This window comes from Poecilia latipinna, unplaced genomic scaffold (genome assembly GCF_001443285.1).
Source record: "Poecilia latipinna isolate Pla-1442-1.1 unplaced genomic scaffold, P_latipinna-1.0 Scaffold346, whole genome shotgun sequence".
NCBI lineage: Eukaryota > Metazoa > Chordata > Actinopteri > Cyprinodontiformes > Poeciliidae > Poecilia > Poecilia latipinna.
Window position 1 is genome coordinate 333,834 of NW_015112962.1, and position 12,333 is coordinate 346,166.

General features: G+C 38.3%; 1 protein-coding gene across 1 annotated transcript in view; it reads left to right on the forward strand.

Annotated features, from left to right (window-relative positions):
• The window catches only part of ctnnbip1 (catenin, beta interacting protein 1), a 31,129-nt gene extending 22,765 nt beyond the window's left edge, over positions 1 to 8,364 (forward strand). The window contains exon 4 of the mRNA XM_015035727.1: positions 7,581 to 8,364. Coding sequence (XP_014891213.1) covers positions 7,581 to 7,639 — 59 coding nt within the window. The 3' untranslated portion in view covers positions 7,640 to 8,364. The remainder of the gene's footprint in view (positions 1 to 7,580) is intronic.
• The last annotated feature ends 3,969 nt before the right edge of the window (positions 8,365 to 12,333 follow it).

Here is a 12,333-nt window from a genome sequence, read left to right on the forward strand (position 1 = left end):
CGGAACAGTGGTTGAAAAACACTGCAGTAGAATACAAACATGCTTTGTTGTCAATCAGGTGTCACAGCAGGAACTTAAGGTAAGTGGGAGCAGTCATATTCACACAAAAGTCCAACAATATAGAAATAGAAATAAGACTGTGCTGTATGGAGAAATTTACAACACAAGAAAAATAATACTGCCAAGTTTTTTTGTTTTTTTTTTTAAATGCCGAACTCAGCTTAATAGTGATTTGCAGTTGAGTAAAGTAATTTAGAGAAGAAAAAAACTATAGTATTTACAAGAAGTGTAAAAACTGCAAATTACAGCAACAATGTTATTTGAAACGAGAAAACTGCAATAAACTGCAACCCAGACTTAATTTGAATGATGCATGGAAATGTTGTTGTACCTGGATTTAATATTGTAACATATTTTTTTTTTTATTTCAAGTTGATCTAAAGCAGTAACCAAATGCTGACTCTAGCTACATGCATCGCAGGTAGATTCTAGTAAAGCATTGATTAATGCCTGGTTTTAAAATTAGTTAACTGGACTTGTAGCCATTATTTTGTGCCCATGTGGCTGGACACCATACGGCATGACGAACCCGATCGAACCGTTCATTATACCTAGGATTTCTGTCGGCTAATGTGTCTCTCAGGTTTTGAAAATGGCCAACAGTCGGCCGACATCCCGTGTAGTGTGCGCTGGACATTACACTAAGGAAATGAGGAAGGGAAGGTCAGTGGCGACCACCGGAGCTGAGCCTTTTTTCATTCGGTGTCATCAAAAGAAAAAAAGACAGGAAGAGACGATAAAGCCGATAATTAAAATGAGGTCGATAGGTTTAATTTATCATGTGATCGCGACAGGCCTATTATCATATAAAAATAAACTAAAATGCAATTGTTTTAGATCTTTAGAGGTTATAAAATAGGTTATTCTGATACATTACACTTCCTCTAATAACATTAGTTGATATAGGAGATCAATTAACAGTTTTAATTTTGATTAATAGAGAACTAGATCATGTTGGTTCCTGTCAGGTCTGAGGAGCTGCAGCTTCTTTTTGCAGCAGTTTTGCAGAGTTAAAAAAAACAAACAAAAAAAAACAAATGAACGCATTGAGACAGGATCCCCTCTTATCAGCACAGTCGAGGAGTCCCAGGAATAATCTGATGATTGATTTTTGAAATTTACAATTGAGGGAAATATGATGGGAATATTTGTATTTTCTTAATCTGTGCAGAAATGTAATTTCTCCCTCGCTGATGAAAAGTCAGCTGTTGTGCTGTTTATGGGTCACTTCATTTGCATCTAGGATTATTTTAATTGGCTCATTAGCATAAATGCAAAAAGTGAGAAAAAAAAGTTTAGCGGATTTTAATTAAAGCCAAGGAGGATTTATCAGCTAAGGCGCCGGCACTGAGATTTTCTTTATTCAGCTGTCTTGTTCTGAATTCTTAATGCTTTGGCCTTCCAGGACCCCGTAGTCTTTGTATGAACACTGTTATTATGTTGGGAAGAGCATGAACGCATTAAGTGAGGCTTGTTTTAGTGTAAATTAGTTCATTCTTGACTCGTGTGACTGTGTTGTTTAGTTTGTTTGTTTTTTAAGTGGATTAAGACACAAAGAAACAGAAATACTGTTACACAGTGGTGACTGCGTTTCCTTTGTATTCTGACTGCTGGTGCTCTTAATTAACCGTTTTAATTACGGCTTTGCGGTATTTACTTTTCATTTAAACACACAAAGGCAACAGTTGTAGAATCTGTGTTGTCTTGCAGAACGAGGCCACTGGTTTCTCTCTTAAGGAAACCAGTGGCCTCCAGTGGAGGGCTTCGGCGAATGAGAGGCGAGGAAAAGTTGCCAGAGAAACCTCAGTTATCCATGGAAACAAGAGTTTCCTTCAGGGATCTGAGGTTGCTCTATAAACTGAGAGAATGCTAATTGTTGTCAGACTGCACTGCTAAATCTTTAGTACAAGATGATTTCATGTGTGGTGGTTTCACTTAATTTAATTATTTCAGTTGAAGATTAAAATGAACACTAATGCAATCATGTTGAATTAACTTTGTAACCTTTAAATGGCTTAAATAAAAGATCTGAAATTTGGCAGGTTCAGTTTAATAATTATGATGCAAAATCATGACAAAAGTCATTTCAAGGCGTCTTCTGAAACAATTATCATTCAGTGAGACGAAATGTTTTCCATTACTGAAAAATGACAGAATTGGACACATCTAAAATCTGAAATTAGGTGTATGTGCAGCATTTGTTTGGGAATTTGTGGATTTTATCTGTAGTGTTACACACCTCAACCACTTTCTAATATCTGAAATTTACAAAAACTTGAGAAAACAATTGCCAAAAGATGCATCTGTAGCTTAAAAAAATACTTCTGCATCAACATTTGAAAGGTTCAGGCCATTCTGTTCGACTTCTTTAGCAATTCTGTTAACAAAAATAGGATTTTTTTATTTTATTTATTTATTTTTTTTAACCTTTTTACAGACTATAAACCAAAGGGAACAGATTAAAAGTTTATACTTCTTGCTCTCTGCTCCTCTTCATTCATGATATCTTTTAGTTGTTACATGAACTATTCATATTTATTATTGAGTGAATTAAATAAAAATGAAGCTAAACCTGAAGACAAAGAAGGTTTTTCATCTTAAATGTAAAATATACATATATATTTAACAGTTTTGGCTTAATTACTGCTTTGTGTTCTTTCAGCAAATGACCTTTTTTTTCTGAGTTCATTGCTTCAGCTAACAATTAAACTAAATTTGTTTACGTTTTTTTTTCTTTCTTTTTTTTTTTTTCAATAATCAATTAACTGTTTTCAGCCCAAACCTTTGGATACTGAGTGTTGAACCTCACACAACCCGTCCCTACAGCCTTTCTAACGCCGCTGTTCTCAGCGCCTTTGTCCCCTCAGCCGACCCTGCACAGATCGTGACCTTAAATGTTGTTGGTGCTGCACCACAGCAACACCAGAGCCATCAATCCAGACGCTTCTCTGCTCCCCCCCCCCGTCTAGAAAGACGAGCAGAAAGCGCTTCATTCCTCTCACTTCAAACAGGCTCCCTTTGAGCTTAATAAAAGATTTCTTCTCCTCGGAGGTTTCGCCGAAGCTTTCATGTAGCTTTTTTTTTTTTAATTTCAAGCCAGCCAAATATTGATTTATGCTGCCTCAGAAGTGTAGAGGAGGCCTGCATGTTCAGGTTGTTCCTGATGATGCTGTCCTGAAACGGGGATATCGGTAAAAATGATCCACTCTTTGATCTTGTATAGAATTTTTCTTAATAGAAAATGTAAGAAATTAAACTCTTTAGCTGCATCTCTTTTTAAATATCTGGTTCAGTGAACAAGACTGTTCAGCTCTAGATGTTGATAGAAATAATGATTCCTGTAATGACTCTGGGTCATTTTTTTTTTCTTCTTCTACAGAGGGATTTGCAGAGAACATATCAGTTAAAGACATACTGCTGCTGCTTCTTCTTTTTTTTTTTCTTTTCTTTTTTTTTCTCGAGCAAATCGACCCTCGCAGGTCTTTGTGTTCACCTCCGTCTGGGAAGCGGAGGTAAAGAGCGGTTCAGCCTGAGGCAGATGGGAAGGCAAGAGAACGGCTGGAAGCAGAGCTGCATCAAAGCTTACCAACAACGGAGCCGCCCACTCGTGCGCAGCGGCCCCGGCGCAGCCCGATTCTTATCTGCTGCTAGGCAACAGCGTTGAGGGACCTGACGTTTCCATCTCAGTGGCTAGAGCTTGTTGCTGTGTGCGTTCTCCGAGAGCGTGCGTTGGTATCAGGGCGAGGTCCGAACATGACTCTCAGGCGCTTGTGTTCAGATTTAGCTCGGCCTCTGGGGGTATTTTGAGAGAATATCTATTGGTTTCTGGCTCGCGTTGCTCTGAGCCCTTGGCCTGAACCGTCTGTTACGGGGAGGAGAAATCTTTCACGCAAACACCGTGCAGTTCAGATGGTGTTTATGTCCGTCAATCTGCAGCATTCCTACGGCAACTGGAACTTGGTTTCTGTATTTTTCAGGACTGGATAAGGTTGGAAAAAAGAAAATAAGGAATCAGGAAAAGTTCTGGTTTTCCAGGCTTTGTGCCCTTCCTTTTGTCCATCCTTCCTCTTCTTCTATCCTTTCTTTTCTTTCTTTACAATGTTCCTTTTCCTTCCCTTCTTCTGTCCTTCCTACTTGTTATCCTAACTTGTTCCTTTGTGTCGTACCTCAATTCCTTCCTTCATTTTTGTCCTTGCATCCTTCAGTCCTTCCTTCCTTCCTTCCTTGGCCTAATATTGGTTGCTGTGCTGCAGCATGACCTTGTTGGAGCTGTTTTTAGTTGTGCAGCAGTGAAGGTGACGGATGTGTCCAGGTGCAAAATTGTCTCCATTTTGAATTGTTCCAGATTAAATTCTTTCAAAAGAAAACAATTTGACGCACAATAACACACAAAAGTAGTCCAGTCTTGTAGATTCTGTCTGTTCCTCCTTTATTTACCTGCATCGTTCCCATTCAGAAGAGAAAAAGACATCCTCCCCCTATAGATTTAACCTTGCTGTTGTTCTAAAATGTACTGAATGTATCCTAGGATAAATGTTCTCTGAAAGCAACATCCAAGTGAAACACAAACTTGCTTGTAGGATCTGTTATGTCTAATGAAGATGATCAAGGCTCACAGTCTCTTGGCCTACTTTCAAATCACTAATGATTAAACCTAACAGGCACTCCTCAAAGCTGCTGTGAAAGTTTTTTTTTTCTTCTTTTTTTAAGCTAGCAAAAAGTGGTTGCTGTTAGAACTGCTTCCTAGCCTTTTGAAAAGGTGTTGATCTTGGTGTTAAACATGCTTGAGACTGTAAGGTGTGTTTTTACAGCACAGGATGGTGGTGATAGTAGTCTATCGCACTCAAGCATGATTTCTCCTTCATTTTATTCCTTTTAATGACCAGAACCACAAGATATCTGTGTACGTTTTCTTCAGATACTGAGCCAGGTGCGTAAAAAGTATCAAAACAGTTTTCTTTTCTTTTTTCAAAGGATTTTTAAACCACTCATTTCTCCTAAGTTGATGTCTAGATCAAGCGTCTGCAACCTTTACACTCCAAAAAGCCATTTTTGCCCTTAGTTCAGCTCTGAAAATGTCACTTATAATTTCTGATAAATATGTTACTGGAAATGTTTCATTTTTTTTAAAAAAAACCACCCTTTTAGTTTTATGTTATCAAAATAAAGAAAGATAATAATTTTATAAATTGTGGATTGAGATATTTTCTTCAATAGCATGTTCCTTTATTAAAATCATGTAAATTAAAGAAAACATATAGGGGGAAAAATTACTGTGTCATTCAGTTATTGTGATAAAAGCTCTCCTTGTTGTAAATGTATAAAAAAGAGCCATTAGTGGCCCCAGAGCCATAGGTTGCAGACCCCTGGTCTAGACACAGAAGAGCTGAAATTGACAATTATTTGATTGTGACATGAAGGAACAGCTGCACATTTAAATTGGCAGTAAATGTTAAGTCCTGGTATTTAAACACTTTCTGGAGAGGAAAGCTGCTCAAACAGATCTGCTGTACTCCATATAAGTATTTTAATTAGTTGACAAACTACTAATGAATCACTTGTTTCTAAATAAAAGCCAGCAGACGGGGTTTTATTGTGTATTTGACAGAACTCATAAGTCACATAAACACCAAGGAGGCTGTAATTATAATCTAGCCTAGCACAAAGGAAAGAAATACTAGCATGTCACGCCTGCGAGTCGACTCTAAATGATGCTTAATGGTGATAGTGTTGGCTGGTTTTGGTACCAGGCAGCCTTACGCCTCAGGCTGCCTCAGTGGAGGAGATTGAATGGCAGCGAAGCTTCAGATCTGGGTGTTATCAGGACACTGCTGTCAGCAGCCCACTCAGAGCGTCGCCACGGCCGCGTCAGACGACCGAGCGGCTTTACGTTGCAGGTGTATCCAGCAAGAGAAGAGTTTACCTGCGTCCACCGAGCCGACGTTCACAGTGGGACGTTTCCTTCAGCTTCGCCGTTCACAGCTGACTGGATTTATAAGAACCCACGTTTCACGTGTCGAACTGGAGTTGGTGTTTGAGCCGTGGGTGTCAGAATGGAAAACAAAGACGCTTGAGCTTCTTCACATAATGTTACAAAATGTTGTACAATCACTCTGTTCCCTCTGTGTCCTGTCTCCCACTTTTTCTCTGCTCTCTTCTTTAATGTATAATTTACAAGATAACCAGCCTGTAACCGAATGAGGAGAATTGATTCTTAGTGAACGTTGTTAAACACGTCTGGCAGATTTAGATTTAAAATGTTCTTTTAAGTTTATTTCTGATCAGCAATATGAAAGGCTCCCTTTGAAACAAAATTGTTTAAAATGTATATATAAAAAAAGACTTATACCCTTAAAAATACCATTTTTGTTGGGAATGACACCCACCTTCTAAAGAGTAGACGGGCTTTAGTTTTCAATGGTATTTTGAGACTCGTAGGGCTGTAAATATTTATTTAAATAAATATTTTTGGCCCACAATGTCCATATTTGAAGGACTACAGTGTTTTTGTGCAGCATAACTTTAAATGATTCATGGAAAATGTGCCTATTCATAGATGTTTTTGTAGAACGTATCTAAAATGTTTAAAAGAAAATGCAGCTTTGGAAGCTGAAATGCTACTTAACACTTAGCACAATCCAGATGCACCACTCATTTTCCTTGACACTGATTGGCTCAACCTTCAAGAGCAAAAATAAGCACAACCTTAGATATTAAACTGTTTCCATTTTTAGTACTAACTGTGTTTGAACTACTAAAACAGGCCGTTGCAAGGACTGTAGATCAGCTCTCAAGTATTAGTGATTTTCAGTGAGTACCTGAGAGAGGCTTCTAAAGTAAATGCATATATGAATCATTTAGAGAGAATATTTTCATTTTTGCTGCAGCTAGAACAGCATGTCATGAATGCTCAGGCTAGTTAGCATAGCCACCGATGACGGCAGATAAACAGTTTTCCTGTAACGGTATGTTTCTCCACCATTAGCACCAGGAGTACATGAGAGTGATTGACAGCGCTAAGACTCTCCTCCTGACTCTGATTGGTGGTTTTTGACTGAGAGCTGTGCAATAGAAGACAAGGACAAAAATGTAGGAGATTGATCTTTTCAAAGATTATGTCTGACTATACTGCCACAACACTTTTAACCAATTAAAAAAAAAAAAGCTTTTGTTTTCTTTTAATGAAACATTACATACTGCAGCTTTAAGCCAAATAAAATCTAAAATACTGCAGTTTACGCAAGAAGAAGAAGAAGAAGAACATGAATATATGATGAAACTGCACTAGTCGTTGCATTTTACAGATGCCCGTTTTAAAGCAGAAGGCCTGTTGCATTTCACTTGTCTCGCACTCGGCTTCGAAGGTCAAAGTCTCTGATTGACACACTGGCAAATGAGATGGAATCACTTCCTCTCTGACTCATTTATCTTTTATTACAAAAGGAAACTCTCCAACCTCCTTTAAATGCTTTCCTCATTTCCTCTGAACATGTTTTCTTTTTTTTCTTTTCGTATCCCAGGTGCAGAGGACGTGGTGATGGCGTTCTCACGGTCAGAGACAGAAGACCGACGACAGTGACCCAGGCCTCTCTCCACCTCTTCCCGAACACACCCACCCGCTGTCCCGCCCTGCGCATGATTCACAACATCCAACTCCACAAACACACACAACACCGATGAGCTCAGGAGAAGAGGGGCGCCTGCAGGAGGCAGAGGAGGAGGAGGAGACGCGGTGTTCGCCTCCTACATCCTGCCCCTTCCTCGCCTACTGACGGCACCCGGGTTGCACTCGAGCGGGTCACTGTGGGCCGCGGCCTTGGCAATAAGGCAATCTGTGAACACACTCGCAAATTGGGTAATTGTAGGTTTCGGTTTTCTTTTTTATTTTCTGTGGCGGCATCGAGGGTTGATTTTTGTTCGGTTCTGTCCGCGTCGAGGTGTTGGGCAGCGTCACGTCTGCTGCGGTCACCGAGGCGGACCTTCTCGACAGCTGACCCGAAGGCGAAGAGAAGTGATAATTGATGGTGTTAGAGGAGACATTTGACAAGTATTTCTGCTTTTAAAAGCCCTGCCGTTAGTTTCGGGTTTTAGCTGTTGTCCGTTGTTTTGTTAACGAGGGGCCTCGTTTTGTAAAAAAGAAGAAGAAAAAAAAAACTTTCAGCAGATTTAAAGTTACAACCGCGTCTCAGGATCCGGTAGAAAGTCTCCCCGGTGGAGTCCAGCTTTAGTATTTACCACTTCATCTCATTCGGTCATTTATAGGATGAAGCTGGTGTGAAAACATTAAATAAGGAATAACTACTTTAAAAAAACAAACAAACAAAAAAAAAAACGGCTGCATATGACCGCATCAGTGTTTGAAGAGATTTTCTGCTTCCTTTAGGATGGTTTTAAATTTAATTAACTCTCCACTCCGGACTGTGGCCTGATTACGAGGCTCACATTTTAGTTGCAGGACCCAGATAAACTCATTCAGCGACGCATCGATCCCTGACCCCTCGTCTGCCGCTTTGGCCGTGCTCTGCAGCGACGGGCGCAGCTGGTTCTCGTTTGTTTTCTAATTGGAAATCGCAAAGAAGAAAAACAGTGACGCTTTACTGAATCGTGGTATGAACCGTAGGATTTCTGACGAGGTATCGACAGGCCGATTGATCAGAGTGCGAGTATCAATCGTTCATGTTTAGTTCACGGCGTAACAAGTGCCGGATCAATCGACGCTATTTATGAAGGAGAAACGCCTGAAGGTCTTTGTTTAAATCTGGATATGTGCATGAGGCCCAATTTATTATTCATCTTTCTGCTGCTTTCTTTATTCCTGTCGGTGTTTATTTTTAATCATAAGCAATTGATCAGAAATCAGACACTACCAGACGTTATCGAATCAAACATGAAACACAGGTGTAAACATCCTTTCTGCTTGTTTTTTTCTTTTTTCCTCTCATTGTGACGAGTTTAGTTTTTTTTTTTTGAATTGTACGTTTAGCTGGAAACTAGGAAGAATGAATTCCATGTGCCAATTTAAACAAAAAAAAAAACGAGCTGGTGGTGTAATTTATTGTTTCCTGAATTGACAATATTGTTTTCACAAAATCAGGAATTAATTTAACCAGCAAGCAGCGACTCTTTTTTACACTAAATTCACACAAACTCTAACTTTAACTACCTGTAATCAAACCCATGACGCCAAACATTACAACTGTGTGCTGTTTTGTTTTGTTTTTTTTAACCGTACTGTATCTGTTGCACTATTATCAGCGGGATATTTGTTTTTAAAAATAGAAAATAAGAAAACGTTTTAATATCTAGGACAAAGATTATTTGTTTGATTTACTGCGGGGTGAAAAATGTTTGTAAATGTGTTTTTATTTGTCATTTACAAAAAAAAAAAAACAAGTTAAATCTTTAATTGATGCAGCTGGACTTTGAAAAAAAAAGATTTGTGTCTCAACAGGCATATTTCTTAACAACGTGCTGATTTATTTAATTTTGTTTTAAGATGTTTTAAAGCCAAGCATGTCTGCTTTGTGGTTTCTCATGTTTATTCAGCCTTGTCACAATGACCATTGTTTGTACATTGTTGGTATTTGTGGAAGCTATCAGCTTCTTAGAAATGTTTTTGTTGTTGTTGTTGTTGGCGGTAAGTTCAAACTGAATGTTTCCAACAATCATCGCAATGTAAACGGCCAACAGGTCTGTCTGTATTTTTATGTTTACTTTATTATAAAACATTCTTTATTTGTCTCTATGCATTTTTTTTTCTAAGGTGTCTTACTGTACATTGTTCCCATCAGGGCTGAACTGCAGCCTTGGATCAAGTTGTGAATGTGTGTGTGTGTGTGTGTGAGAGAGAGAGAAAAAGAGATCCTCATTGAACTTAAAATCTCCCCGTTTTGATTTTCAGCATGCTGTTAAGTTGAGGGCAGGATTGTGTATCTTACTGTGACCGGATGTTGCTTAATTGTCTATTTTTTTGTTGTTTTTATTTTTTTGCCTTGTATTTTATTTTCCTTCCCAGTCTACATCAATTACTTGGTTTCTTTTTGGTTTCGTATGGCTGCTGACCATACTGCCCTAATGCTTCCAAATCCAACTGAACCATTAAAGAACTTTAAAAAAGCTAAACTTTCCACTTTATTTTTTTTTTCTCTAAGAAAACAAGCTTTTAGGGTGGAATAAGTATGCTTATGCTATGCCTGGAAAAAGTATTAAAAATAACTTTTCACCACAAACATTTCTTTTAACGAGGAATGCAGGTATAAGCAAAAACTACTTTGTCCCAAAGGGAAATCAAATTTAGTTGTAACTCGCAGCATCCAAGTATCTTCAGTCGTGGATTCTGATACTGTGGACAGATCTTTGGTAGCAGTCAGTCTTGCAACAAATCTGAAGAAGCCTCTGACTGAAGACACTGTTTCTGTATGAAACTTTAATTAGATACTAACAGCAATCTATCTAAAAAAAAAAAAAGGTTTGTTGCAGGAGAAAGTAAGAGCAAAAATCCTTGCAGCATCCAAAACCAGGAGTAAGGAGTAATTGTCCAAACATGCAGATTCCTCAACTAAAAAGTGATGAAAGTTTTCAAAAAAAAAAAGTCAGAACCAAGAAAGTGAAAGGACACTTGTTTTTTTTTTTGTTTTTTGTTTTTTTTGGTTTTGTTTTGGAGATTAGTCCAAACTGATGGGGAAATTAATGGAGCAAAAATACACAAGAGTCCTGGAAGAAAACCTGTTAGAGGTTGTAAAAGGCTGAGAGTGGGCCAATGATTCATCTTTCAGCAGGACAGTGACCCCAAAAGCCAGTGCTGCAAGTTTACATCAAAGCATATTCATGTAATAGAATGGCCTAGTCAAAGTTCTGGTTTGAACCCAATTTAGAATATGGCAATTTGACAATAAAGTCAAGGCTCATTTTATGGTTACAGAAAATAACAACAAAATGCCTGATCTGTGGATGACCAGAAGTAAATATTTTTAATGAAATATGAAATTTAAAGAGACAGTAAAGGAAATGCTGAGCTCTTATTAGTGTGAAACCACCATTTCTTACATTTATTATTACTATTACGTGATAAATCATTACATTTTGTTGGAAACATGTCGATAGATAAGTCCTGTCTTACTTAGTGAACATTTAGAAATGTTTAATTGAGCACCAGGCATGTCTGTTCATGCCTTCAGATCCAAGAGTTGAAAAATACACAACAGTGGAGGGCTGTCAGGGCCAGCAGGGCCTTCTCTGCCCACTGTAGAAAATTGAAGAAAAAACAAAACAGTGTAATATGTCCTAATCATACTTTATTTTATCTATAATTAAATTTTTATTCGACAAAACTAGTTGCTTTTTGGTATTATTTGGGTTTCACTTTACATTTCTACTTTAAAAAGTGCCTTATACGCATCTGGCGAGCTGTTCCGCCTCAGGATTTGTTGATAGCCTTTCGTCAAAAACCCAACCTAGGCCGCCATAGTTGGCATAACTGACAGAAGTGTACGTGGAATTATCAGCCAATCAAAATTGAAATACAATGACGGCGCGTCCCACAGGCCCAGGTGAACTTGATATTTACAAAACGGCGCATCCGCTTCAATACCGTTTACAGCTGACCTACTGAAACCTTCTGAATGAACAATGAATTCTGAAGCCAATCCTGCACTCTGAACCGTCTTTCATGGATAAATAATAATAATTATTAAAAATGGAAAACCCCACACCAAACCTGGATTTACTAACACAGACCAGTAAGAACTTTGTACGGCATTTTAAAGACTGTATCTATGAGCGCTACGAGTGGCTAACAGCTAGCATAGACGCATGGATTTTGTTTACAGATAATGGGTGAGTGTTATTTTTCTATTACATTCTTATGCAGACTTTACTAAACTTTTTTTTTTTAATTAAAATTTTTCACATGTGCTATTTGAGCAGTATGGATTGATGTTGAGCTTAAATGGGGAACAGAAAAGTTTTGCTAAATTGCTGGCTGTTCAATTATGTTTTGGTTGGCTGCATTGTTGCCTTACTTGGCATATTTCTATTTATTTGCATATTATTGAATGCCTGTGGCTTGGTGTGTGGTGCATAGTTTTTGCATTGGCCCTCACAACTTGTGCATTGTTGAGGTATAGTTGACGTCTGTTGAAGGCCCTGACTGAAACCCCATGGCAGAAGAATGAAAGCATCGTAAACCGTTTACAATGCTTTCATTCTAAAGATGTGTAGCCGGGTGGTAAATTTTGGTTAAATAATTGCACTGTTTCAAAGTGTTGGTTTTCT